The sequence below is a fragment of the Nyctibius grandis genome, chromosome 7 (genome assembly GCF_013368605.1).
Source record: "Nyctibius grandis isolate bNycGra1 chromosome 7, bNycGra1.pri, whole genome shotgun sequence".
Lineage (NCBI taxonomy): Eukaryota > Metazoa > Chordata > Aves > Nyctibiiformes > Nyctibiidae > Nyctibius > Nyctibius grandis.
Genome location: NC_090664.1, coordinates 5,863,403 through 5,876,993, shown reverse-complemented (window position 1 = coordinate 5,876,993; position 13,591 = coordinate 5,863,403). Strand labels below are relative to the sequence as shown.

Below are 13,591 nucleotides of genomic sequence, written 5' to 3'. Positions count from 1 at the left end.
AGAGCTATCATGATGCTGATATAGGATAGCTGGCAGTAGGAGTACTTAGAGCTACAGACAAATGGTTCCTGTGAGCAACAATATCAATTTTTCCCTTGGCTTGATGTCACTAAAATAATCAAGCATGTATGAGAATTATTTCCTAAGATGTGATATTATGGGATTTCCAGTGGGAGAACTAACTCTGTTAAATATTTACCACACTAGCTGTGGAAATGAAGAGGTTTCCTGTGGCAAAGTTCTTTCCCTTGTGAAGATAAATCTGTGATGAGAAACCTGACTAACGGAAAAACTAGAAAGCAACTGCAAGATTTGCAGAACTGACCTAAAAATGAGGAGAGTCAGTCTTGTTGCCAAGTCATTTCTTATAGGTTCTATCCTTTACTAAAGTTGCTTTCATAAGCACTACAGCTTTCTGTTCCTTAAATCAATGGCATCCCTCTCTGTGATATAGCAACATTGTGGACTGAAGTGTTGAGGCATTACTGAAATGTATCTCTACTTGTGGAGCTGTTCATCATTCTGTTTGATTTAGAGTGATAGTTTTTAGAAGCGTTTGGTGCAGAGGTCTTGACATTCCATTATTGCATCTCAAATGGAACCAGGATATAACTCTGTTTGGAGTTTTGACAAAAAGAATATGTAAAGGAAAGTTATAGATAACAGGCTTTTTGTTGTCAATTGTCTCCTGGTAACATCAGGAGAGATATGTATAGAAATGAGCATTGTTCAGCAATGTATTTGTTACTATGAAAAGTAGTGTTCATGTCTGTAAACTAATTGATGGCAAGAAGAGATTAGAGTTTGAGACACTGGTTACTCATACATGAATATGAATTTTGTCCTGAGTGGAAGCACTATGAAGAAAAGTAATAAGGTTATAATTTTTTTATTAAGAAAGGTAGCATGGTTAGGCCAAATTTTGTTTCCACTCCCTCATAAATTCCATACAGGTAGAAGAGAGCAAATCTCAGGATCTAGAACCCTATTAAAAAAAAAGGAGTGTAGAGTCTTCAGGTATATGACAAAAACACAGCCCTGATAATTCAGTCAGTAGTATCAAGTGAGCTGAAGAAATCTGTTAATCAGGAGTCCTGGTTGCTTTTCTTCCTTTGGCACAGCAGTATAAAATACTTGTCCAAGGGTCTGCTCTTTCATAATTACACGATTACATGATCCCACAAAATGATTCGTTGGTCTTTTTTATATTTCTTTACTCTGTGTCACTTGTAGCCCTGTCTTCCTTCCTAATGCTTTTGGCTCACTGCTAATTGCCTTTCAAATATTTGTACGTCTTCCTGAATAAAAATTATTTTTTCTCTTCAGTGATGGTACGTGCACCAGTCCCATGCTCTGACATCCTTTTGTTGTAACATGGCTCAGCATCTCTTTAATGCGTTATTCAGCAGTTGTTGTCAGAAGCTCATCTTAAGAACCTTGAGAATACCTTTCTCCTGAGTGTTTAGCCTTAACTAATTAACTTTTCTATTTATTCATTACGAACTTGGGAGGATTCAATTGGCTGGGAGCTGATGGCACTCCTTCCCTTCCATTACCTTTAGCTGATAGGTCAGCACGCCTCATGAATGCTTTCTCACTTGATAAAGCAAACTATTCACACATATATAAATTTGTGTATGTGTGTGTATATATATATATGTTTATATGTGTGAGTATACACCCCCCCCTCTGTGCAGAGTTTTTATAAAACACAAAACCTCCCCAAAAAAACCCCAAACAAAACTTCCACAAGGTACAAATAGTTTTGTTTATCTTAGTAGCATCATTATTTGTTATTTTTATTCAATTTAATGACTGCTTTGGCATGCATGATGCCTTTTTGTTCTTTCCTGAGGTGCTCACGTTGAGCACATCAGTGTTCTATCTGAAATAGATGGTATTCCAACTCAGGTCTGTGTTGTGCTACTCTGTTAGTAGAGGTTAAAATACAAGTGATATGTTCAGAGGACTTGTAGGACATGAAGTTTGAAATTTCAGTTGACAGTGAACTTAAAACCCCATTGAGACTGAAGATCCCTTTAAGAACATAGCGTTTGTTTAGATCAGAGTCTGAATCCAGCACTCTACAATGGCAGAACCCTGTGTACCTATGCTTGGTTCAGTGAGCATCAAAAAAAGTACTATACACAGACTGCTGCTTTTGTGAATTAAAGACTGTTTCCAAGTGTCATGAAAACTTTGTGGCAGAGCTGACACAGCACTTGGAGGATGTCTTGAAAATTCATGTACATTTCTCTCTGAGAATATATACACTACTAAACTGGCCCCAAGTCGTATCCTCACGTAGCACTGTTGTCATATGTTGCCAAGTCCAGAGGTATGGTGCTTTTCATGTTACGGTACTGTATGTCACGCTTTCTTTCTCAGTGGCTTGTAGGAGATGATAGTTCTTCAGTATGAGATGGACAACAACTCTCAAACCATTTTAGCCCATACAATCACTGTAAATTGGATAGATTATAAAACCCTAGCGAAAGCAATATGTAAGTTGTAACTAGTTTTGTCTCTTGAATGACTTAAGCTAAGGCTGTAGTATTACCAGTTTTAAAAGTATTTATTTATGAACTGTGAAAGATTTAAAGCGAAAATAAAAATCCCTTAACTTTATTTTCCATAAAGGCATACTATTAAAGAACAAATAGCTTGCCCCTGTTGTGTTCCTCTTAGCTTGCTTTGGTGGCTTGATCTGCTGTCCTGCACAGAGGACTGGGACAGCTGTAGATCTGTCTGAACTACTTCTGTTTTTACTAGCAAATGCTTTAGCTCTGTGGAAACCTGGATCATCTTGAGAACCTTCTTGTGACAAATGCCTATTTTTTAATAGCTTCCATGAAGTTATGTTCTGTTCACTTCTATGGAATCATGAATTAACAAACCAGCCAGCTGTCCACATTGAAACCCAGCAATGCTTGTTAAGAATCTGGAGACTGTTTCTCATTTTACTATAGTCTTACAGTTTCTTGACATAGCCACGTTAAAAATACTTAATAAGATATTTTAAAATGCACATTCACTGTATGCTGAACTTAGTTTCTGTAAACGTTATTAATCTCTCTTCTGTGCATCCAGTTTCTAAGTTGCGTGCCGCCTTGTCTGAATAAAAATCAGTTTTTGTCTTTTCTGTTAAATGCTTGCTGGCTTGGCAGCTTCTTTGGCCTTAAATTCAGCTGAACAGCCTACATGCGAGAGCAAAAATGCTTGTGATTGCTGTTACGATGACACTAGTTTATAGCAGCTGGTCTAATGTATTGTATTTATTAGACAGCTACCTGGTGGTTTCAGAGAAGGTCACTCTGATCAGCTACAAATAACATTAAGAAACTAAATGTTTTAGATTATGCTTAAAAATGTGTGCACAAACGTGTGTACCTGTCAGGGAATAGTTTCTTAAATTCCTGGGAGGGCAAAAACCAAACAAACCCTAAGCAAAAAAACTGCACAACTGTACAACTGTACAACAAAGCATGCATCTTTCTTTTAATATGTAGTTCTCTTACTTCAGAAGTTCCTAATTAGTATTAGTCCTGTTGAAACACATATGTATATATTTATTTATAACTTTTATAAGAAAAAAAAATGTAATTTAAAGCCCATCGAGGTTATATGTTAATCTTCAACTTCAGCAGATTTCTGGATTAGGTCATTCATTTAGATGTGATGGAGAAAGTCACATTGCAGAGCCTGACAGCTCTAGTCTAATTGAAATGCCTTTAAGATGTTCATTTTAACCCCATAAAATTTTGGGGCTCCCTATTCTGCTTCTACATACAGGAAGTGAGATATTTGGCCTCTGTTACAGTAATTGTAATCAATGATTTTAAAATGAAAAACAATTTATAAAATTATTTCTAAGGTGTAGAGAAAGCATGAAGGATAAAGATGCATTCTTTTCCCCCCCTTTTTCTCAAGCTAAGTGCAGGTGTAAAGGTGATGATTGTTCTGTAAACTGTCATCAAGTCTTGGGAAACTGATGTGATACTGATTAATATATTATAGTTTTGTCTAATCACTTCAGGATTTTGACAGTCATCTTTCTAGATGCTCGTCATGTCTAATATGTAGTTTGCAGCGATGCACAGGCCAAAAAATATCTCTCTACGTTTGTAAGTTTTCTTTTGTCACAAAGACTAGAGCCATTTTGATTAGTGAGATTTTTAAGTTACATGAAGAATTTATTGAACTCTTGGAAGCTCATTAACAAATCTTACTCCTGCCTTTCTTTTCTAAAGCTTGCAGCAGTGTCTGACGTTTTTGTGGAAAACTACATCCCTGGGAAACTGACTGAAATGGGTCTAGGCTATGAAGACATTAAAAAGATTGCTCCTCACATAGTTTACTGTTCAATAACAGGTATTTTTATTTCAATTACTTGTGTTCATTATTTATTTATTCCAGTCAACTTGTTATAAAAGTCATGGGGTTATAGAGAAGTATATTTTGATGTCAGTGAAGAGAAATTGAAAGAGTGAGTTTGACTGTTCAATTTAAAAACAATTATAGAAAAATTAGGAGGCGGCAACTATGTCAACAGCTTATAAGTTGTTCAACAGTGGTGTTACCATGCCAGCCTGGCATGCTTCTATTGACTTCAAAGGAGCCAGGACTGGCTGGGCTCCTTGCATTTTACTTTGAACTGGTCAATAAATCAGATTTTTTTTTTTTTTTTTTTTTTTCTCCCCAACAGTTTTACTGTCCCCGTTTACATTTGCAGGTTTCCAATCTGGTAATCTCAGTGTTCTTTACTGCCCCGAAGCGTCTCTCTCTTCAGAATTATGCAGTTATATGTTCATGGAAGTTTTATGTTACTTTGCTACAGTCTATTGCCTGGTAACTGAAATGGTAGAAGGGTTGTAGGTACTTCATAAATGCTGGGAAGAATGAAAAGAAAGTATACGTAGGAATATCAGGAACTGCATACATGTAAAAACAATTTTAAGTCTGAAAAATCACTTATTAAAAAAACCCAAAAACACTCCAAAAAAAAATCTTGATTAAGCACTAAAATTAAAGGATCTGTATATGTAAAGTCTACTGTTAAAATGTAATTAAATTAAAGCACAGAAGTTACAGATGTTTTTAGGCTGGTTTAAAGTATTATTTACAGACCTGTTATGCCTCTGAATTTCTGAAGAATAAGTGGCTTTGGCTTTTTAGTTACTAGGTATTGATGTCATTTAATAGGAACCCAACAGCTTTTTAGTCTGTTGTGATGTATTTATCATGTTTGTGTGGCAAATGTCTGAAGAAGACAAGAGCAGAAAAGCAATTATATTCAGTGCTTGCTGAGAATCTCTTTGTTTAAATACATTTTTAGGTTGCTCAGTGGCTAGTTACCACAAAGTTTTTCACATTTATTTGTGCATGTAATCTCACAGCTGGAATTTGTCAAGTGGTTTGTTTTTGCATTTTTTTTGTTAGTTGCTGTACCCATAATTGATGAAAAAGAATAAAAAATTATATCCAAGCTACAATTTATGTGAGGTAGCTTGACCTTTAATTTGGTAAATCTGTTTTTCCATTCACACGACATGTCAGCTTTTGAGTCCTTTGTATTTTACTGATAATAGCCAAGAACCTTACTTGAAGTGAGAGCCTGGGGAAAGATACTATTTAATTTCACAGAATCACTGAATTGTTTAGGTGGAAAGGACCTCTTGAGACCATCTAGTCCAACCCCTCTGCTCAAGCAGGGCCAGCTACAGCAGGTTTCCCAGGACTGTGCCCAGCTGGGTTTTGATAATTTCCATAGCTGCTCTGGACAACCTGTTCCAGTGTCTGAGCACCCTCACAGTAAAAAAGTGTTTTGCTTTATTCAGGAAAATTTGCCGATTGCCTCTTGTCCTGTTAGCGGTTGGTGCTGAGAAGGGTCTGTCTCCCTCTTGCTCACTCCCTCCCACTGGGTGTTTATATATATTGTGAAGATCCCCTTGAGCTTTCTCTTGTTTAGGCTGGAGAGTCCCACCTGTCTTGCCCTCTCATCATGTGTCAGATGCTCCAGTCTCGTAATCATCTTTGTGGCTCTGTGCTAGACTTGCTCCAGTAAGTCCCCATCTATGATCTGTCTTGTACTGGGGAGCCCAGAACTGGACACAGTACTCTGGATATGGCCTCACCAGTGCTGAGTAGAGGGGAAGGATCCTCTCCCTCAACTTGCTGGTGACACTCTTCCTAATACAACACAAAATACTGTTGGTCTCCTTTGCTACAAGAATGCATACTTTTGTATGTCCTGTTTAAGTGCTCCCTAACTTCCTCCACTGAGGGTAAGTCTTCCTTGCTGCAGACTTTCCTTCTAATTTCAGGGACCTAGGACTCCTGAGGGCTGTCTTTCCTGGTAAACACTGAGGCAAAGAAGGCGTTAAATACCTCTGCTTTCTCCATGTCCTTTGTCACCAGTTTTCCTGCCCCATTCAGCAGCAGGCCCACGTCTTCCCTAGTCTTTCTGCTGCTGATTTGCTTGCAGAACCCTTTCTTGTTGCTCTTCACATCTTTGCCAAATTCAACTCCAGGTCAGCCTTAGTTTTCCTAAGCATATACTCGCACGATCAAACGACAACTCTATACTCCTTCTAGGTCACTTGCCTCTGCTTCCACCTCTTGCATACTTTCATCTTACTGTCAAAACAAGTTCGACAAAGATCGTACAATTTTTCTGTTTAAAGCTCTATGTGTAATACATAGTTTACAGTTATGTTACACATAATGGAAAATACATAAACATTAAAATGTAAATAAAGATTCTTTTTCATTCATGCACTGTGATCTTTTAAGGTTGAAGGTGTTTGGGAGGTAAGAGCTAAGTGATGTTTGTCAGGCACCTATAGAACAACTTGAGATCTTAAATTACGGTTGGTTAAATCTTGGACATCTAACAGGTGACAAGAAACATCTATTTAAGGACAATGCATCTTCTAGGAATAAAGGCATAAAATCACTAGTAGTCTTAAAAGACAGATCAGAAATCAATTAAGTTGAGGCAGGAAATAGCAAAGCCTCAACCTAAGCATGGTAAAAGAAGGAACCAGACTAGGACCAAATGTACATCTGTCACAGGGCATGATGGTGATGCTTAGGCAGTAAGGTTTTTTTGGCACAATCAGGCAGAAAAGTGATTTAAGAAGAAAGAATTCCTGATTTATTTCTAAAAGCTCTGTGGCCTTATTCTAGATATTACAATTAAAACTCTTTTTCTACTGTGGTTGACTCTACTACATTCAAATATACTTTTTTCTTTTTTTGTGAGAGAGGATGGGAAGAGACTAGAAGAGGTTTGATGTAGTAATGCTTAACTTTAAAAAAAAAATCCCAAATTGGTGAACAGGAGATCAAGTTGTTAATGTTAAAATACTTGCTGATAAAAATTGCTTAGATTAGCAGCTCAGATTAAAAAATTAATGCCTATGGAAAGAGACCAAGAGAACTTTTTACTTGTTTTTCTATCATAAAGAAGGCTAGACAAACAGCAAAAGAGGTTGGTAAAGGCATTAAAACGCCTTCATGGCAGCTGAGTTATGTACACTACTATTTATTGTGGGGAAGGTTAGGGAATTTCCATACTTGAGCCATTTTCTGCAAGGGATCAATTTGAGAAACTTTGTTTAATCTGAATATCTAATATAAAAGGCTTTTAAAACAAATTAGTAAATGAATATTTATAAATCACCTGTAGCAGTATATCCGAGCAAGGTGAACATGTGGTCTAGTACTGTGTTGTTATTAAGACATGTCATAACTTTGCTAGTGAAAACACACACACAAAAGTAACTGAACCTGCCAAGCTGTTCATGTAAACACAGGAATTAATTGACTCTTCTGAAGCAAACAGTGGACCTAATTGGCAATCCTTTGCTTTTGCAAGGCACCTCTCACCCATCTTGCTTGCTATTCGTGGTGTTCAAGTGCTTTTCTTCTGGGTTCTTGAATGTGGAGGCCTATTAAATAAAAATAGTGGGACTCAGCACAGAAATTTGCCTGTAAGCAGTGTCTTAGATGTTTTAACGCTGGGCATTGCAATGTTTGACCCAAAAAACAGGTTTATATAATTGAGTCATCTGAGTTGGATGGCTGGTTTTGTGAGAGATTGGGTGTAGAAAGCAGGTAACTGCATTCTGAAAAGCCATCAAGAATTGCACAGTTACCCCGACGTGAGACTGGAGCTATTCTTGTGACAACATAAGAGGGTATGGATTGGTATTGAAATGGAATGAACTGAGACACGCTGAATCTAGTAGGTTCCCGGGAGCTCAGATGTAATATTTCAGATAGAAAGAGACTGAGAACACAATCTAAAGTATTTTCGTCATGCCATAGAAAGTGATGTGTATATAAAATGCCTAGCTAGGGATATGGAAAATATGAGTTAAGGAAGATCCAAAGAGTATTGTTTGTGAGCTCTAAGAGATGTACTGGCCTAGAATGTTGAATTAAATGGACTAGTTGTCTTCCCAAATGTTGAAAATTGTTGAGACAAATTATCTGGTTGGTTACAGCAATCCCTTTTAAGCAGTGGGATTTTATCCATCATTTGGCATCTCACAGGTGGTACAAGAGACAATAGAAATGTGTTTGTTCTCAAGCCCTTTGTGGTTTGTGAGTCCTGTGAAGGATAATGGATACACAACATAACATGAATTATGTTCTGAAGCCTTTGAACAGAGGATCAGAATGGTTCATGCTGTTTAACTCAACCAGTTTTGAATATGCTTTTTTTAAGGGTATGTTTTATGTATCATAACTATTGTTACCAGAGAAAATTATGTTGGTCGTTGTTAATGACTATCATGAACTGTATTATATTTTAGATGTGAGAATACGTAGAGACAGACATTTTGTCATAACATTTGATAATAAATAAGTAACCAAGAAATAAACATGTCCAGTATGACAGAACCAGAGTGTTTTTCCAACTTTAATTTTTGATTTCCTTGTTTTTTCTTGTTAGTCAGTATACATGCTGAAGACATTATAGCTGATTCGTTTAATAAATTACAAATAATTACTGAACACTACTTCCCTCATCCGTTTAGTTAACTCATTAATGAGACTGGATATCATCTGGAATGTTTTGGTTTCTTATTTTTGGAACCTTTCAAGTTTAAACTTCATAGGTATGGAATGCAATCAATAAATAAGTTGAAGAAATCAGTTTCACCCTACAGCATAACTTGTATAGCAGCTGTGATCAAGATGTCTTTTAAGTTTCTTGGGGCTTTTTGTCTCACTCAGTTATTGAATGAAAGTATAAATAAATCAAATTGAATATTAAAACTTTGGAGCCATCCAAAAAGATGGAAAGTAATTTTCTGACTCTAGACTGTACTGTATCCTTCTTTTGTACTACTCCAGAGAGAGTGTGCTCAAATAGTTGTCATTCTTATCATTGTTATCATGGTTGTTACACTTCGGAGGAGTGGTGCATTCACCTTTTTAAGACCACTATTTGTGACAAGATTTGTGTGAAAATATGGATCTTGCATTTGTCTTCAGACCTCAGAGTCACTAATCGATAGCACTAAGTGATAGTCTTTTCTTCTTAAGGGCTAACCTTCTAGAACATTTTTATCCCAGTCACTGTCTGGTTCAGCACCCGCTGGTTGTATTTTGCATTTGTGGCTACGGTGATGGTAGCCATTACCTAGTTACGGATTAGGTTATTTGCCAGATCCTTGAAGTGGTTTAGATGCTGCATGAGTGCAGTCCTTGTGATACTGTTCTTGTGAGTCCTCTTATGTGGGAATTTCTATCTCATACTGCTTGATTTTGAGCCAGATGGGGCTGGTCTGTCTTTGGAGTATCTCACATTGGTCATGTGGTCATGAACGGTTCAAATGTGCCATCTGTAATATGACAACACCTGTATGTATTCCATTAAACTTATTTCTCCTTCTGGATGGTAGGTAAAATATAGAGATGTCATCAGTTTACTCTTCATTTGTTATTTCCTTTTGTCTCCTTGCTTTAAGTTGCGGTATCACCATGAAATCTAATCAATCCCAGTTCTAGTACTGTATGGTTACTCCTAGCCTCCCTTTCTCCTTACTTCCGGTGGCCTCCAGACTGGTATTTCTGTTCTTCTTGTCCTTCTGCCTACATGATGCCTTTGTGCCCTCTTCTTGGTCTTTTTGTCAGATCTATTTCCCTTCCTTCTCAGTCTGTACCCTCCCCCTGCTCTTTCCTAGCCATGATTGCCCAGCTCACCCAGTTCAGACCCTTCCCCGCTCCAGTTCAGTTCCTCACCAAACATCAGCTTCCCTTACCTCTTGAAGCCCCTTTGGCTTCAGGCTCACATTTTCCTACCAACTTAGTTTTCCAGCTAATTGTGTTCTCTCTTTATTCTAACCTGTTTGTTTCTGTTTCTCATTTTCTACACTGCAGTGCTAGTAGGAATCGAGCAGAGGGGATACCCTCTTTCTGTGCTTGGTTTTTGTGTACTATCCTCATGCACAGCAAGTGTGAGCAGTAAATATAAATAAAACCTTGGCTAGAGTGTGCTCGGTTGGTCTGTGGGGACAGCGTACATACATTTGTCAGAACAGACTGCTGGGATGTGTGACATGATGGAGCATGCACTTCATGGACTGAATCTTTGGAGACTTTAGCTTGAAGCACTAACAAATATTTCCTTGGGGAGTGTATATTTCCCAGACCTAATGATACCTTAAAGCTGGATTTGAAGATTTTCTAGTGGAAATAAAAAACAACAGCATTAATAAAAAAGCGTAGCCATGACAAAAAGGTCTCCCAGTCTTTCAAGTCTTCGCTCTAAAGAACAGAAGTTCTTGGGATTTTAAGCAAACAGCTCTAAGTTGTTTTTTTCTAATGTAGCAAAGCAAACCTGTTTCCGTCCCTGGTTTTGTGCTTAAGAACAGCAGAAATGTTCTGTGAGAAATTCTGAAAACATTCAACATTCTCATTCTTACACAGCTTAAAGATCAAGGTTGGACTCGTACATAAAATACTTTTTGTTAATGGCACATCTATGGAGGTGACTGGTTCAGCTGAACAGGCGCGTATTGTAGCAGAACGTAAAACTTATCCAGAATTGAGCAATTTGTCTTAACTACAGGAGTAATGTTTGTATGGAATTGCCTTTTTCTAAATTCTGTACTGTTGCAAATTGTTAATTCTGTACTGTTGCAAATTGTTAATGATAGTAAAATGAAATACAGTATAATTTTTCAGAAAGTCCAGGGTCACATGTAGGTGAAGAGTTTAGACATGGGTAAGCCTGATGCTGTCTCCTTTGTGGCATTTTGGAAGTTGTGATTAGCAAACTGAGTTTCTTATCCAAACAGCTCTGATTGAATGTATCCAGCCCTGCAGTGGCTGTCGCAGGGTTGTGAGGATTTCCGGGACACTTCCCAGTGTTCCTGCTGCTTTGAGTGCTGACGAGCTCCACATTGTCTGTTCTCACTCACAAGTTGGCTTTGCTGATGAGAGTAATCTTAGAACTAGTTTAAATATAATGTATTTTGACAGTTCTGTGGTTGAGATTGGTTTAAGGTTCTGAAAATTGTCTAGTTAAAGTAAATCATGGACAGGTCCCCAGGGAGTGACCATGCGTTGCTATCTTGTGTAGCGCTTCAACTGAGAAAGTCACACTTTATTTCTGAACAGGAGGGGGCACTGTTTAAAAGGACAACATTGTTTTAAAATCAAAGCACGTTTTTTTTCCCCCCTTAAAGCCTCTGAAGGCAATACATTTTGAAAGAATTTTGTAGTTTGTTTTTGAATGATGAAAACTCCTCCTCTCAGGTTTTCTGCCCCATCCCCTTGCTCTGCTAATTTGAGTGAATTGTGCTTACTCTTCTCTTGCGTACAGGTTTTGCTGAAGATGGTGTTCCTCAGGTTTTTTGTCTCCTCCCTTTCTTTCCTCCTCCTTTTATAGGAAGTAATACTTTGTCATTTGCAGGTTGCTTTGTATGTTGCTTGTGGCATTACAAAATCTTGTTTCAATATTTTATTTTCTGTCATTTCATTTCTTAACACAGGGATGTGATTCTTAGTTTTCTGCCTTTTAAAGAAATTTTACTTCTGTAAAGACTTTTTGGTGTATTTGTACATGAAAGAAATTGAATACATAATGATAATCATAGAAAACTTTAGAAATATTCTTAGTTCAACCAAAAGAAACTATGAAGATAAGATTATTGGGATTGATATTTTTATTAACTTTGTGTCACTGTAACAGATCACATTTCTTGGGGATTTGAAGTCTCTACCCCAAAGAAGTTAGTCTTAACTCTGAATTTACAAATAATTTGACTGTATTAAACTGTTAATTTGTTTGTTGTATAAAGGCAAAAATTAGGTGGAAAGAATGGCAAAAATTTTATAGAAGTAGTGTTGTGTGTCACCTGAGTTTAATATGGGTCTGAATCTGCAATTATTGTATATGTAGCTTTTATTTAATGTATGTAAAGTCCTTAAGATACATAAATGAACACTTTTCTTCAAAAATAAGTAAATCTCATGTGTCTCTTGAGTGATTCTGATGAATCTATGAGAAGGAAAATAGTTCTTCCCTCCACCCATCTACATAAAAGTTAATAATAACTCAAAGGAGCCAGCATTTTGTACTTCCCAGTACATCTTGTTTTATACTGATAATTTGTAGCGGCTTCTCAAGATGTAATGCTATAATTTTGATGCATATCCTACTTTGCCTCTAGTATTTTCACAACAGGAAAGAAAAGCCAATGCAGTGTGTTTTGCTGGGCAAAGGCTAGGCAAAGTGTTCTTCAGATCCTCTAATTTGTGAACTAACTGTGGTAATACGTGGAATTGCCTTGGATTTTGTACAGTTTTAGACTCTCTCTTACCAAATAATTCTGGCCTATAAAATTATAGATAACTTGGAGTGTGTGTGTCTTCATGTCTACTCCTTCCCCTGATGATTGATGTTCTTATGGTTTCTGGATGGTTATAGTCTGAATGTAATTACCTGATACAAATTGATAGATTACCTGCCAACAAAATGATAGCTCCTGCTTAAAAATATAGTCCGTATTTCATGCAAATGATATCATTTGGCAAAATAATTTTTTGATGCTGTACATTATTTATTGATAGCATACAAGTAGGAAACTAAGTTGTATTCAGAAGCTGGCTCAAGCAATGGTTGCAGTTGTCACTAAATAGTGGCAACTATAGAAATGGTCTTGATCATTAATCTGTTAAAAAATTATTAAAATTTGAGACCCAAAATTATTAAAACGAGGATATTTTTTTTTGTAATTATGGCAAAGTATGTAATTAAGGCAAAATGACCCTGAAACTAGGCACAACGAATTGGAGGGGGGAAAAAAAAAACAAACAGAGAAGGCAAAAAAAGCCTGCATAGCAAAATGCATAAGCTGGTTGAGCCAAATAGTCCAAATAGAATCACAGAATCACAGAATCAGCCAGGTTGGAAGAGACCTCTGGGATCATGGAGTCCAACCGTTGCCCTGACACCACCATGTCAACTAGACCATGGCACTAAGGGCCATGTCCAGTCTTTTCTTAAACACCTCCAGAGATGGTGACTCCACCACCTCCCTGGGCAGCCCATTCCAATGGCTAATAACCC

General features: G+C 37.2%; 1 protein-coding gene across 1 annotated transcript in view; it reads left to right on the top strand.

Moving 5' to 3' along the window:
- The window catches only part of SUGCT (succinyl-CoA:glutarate-CoA transferase), a 347,781-nt gene that overhangs the window by 10,932 nt on the left and 323,258 nt on the right, over positions 1–13,591 (top strand). The window contains exon 6 of the mRNA XM_068405091.1: positions 4,251–4,371. Within this exon, the coding sequence (XP_068261192.1) occupies positions 4,251–4,371 (121 nt within the window). The remainder of the gene's footprint in view (positions 1–4,250; positions 4,372–13,591) is intronic.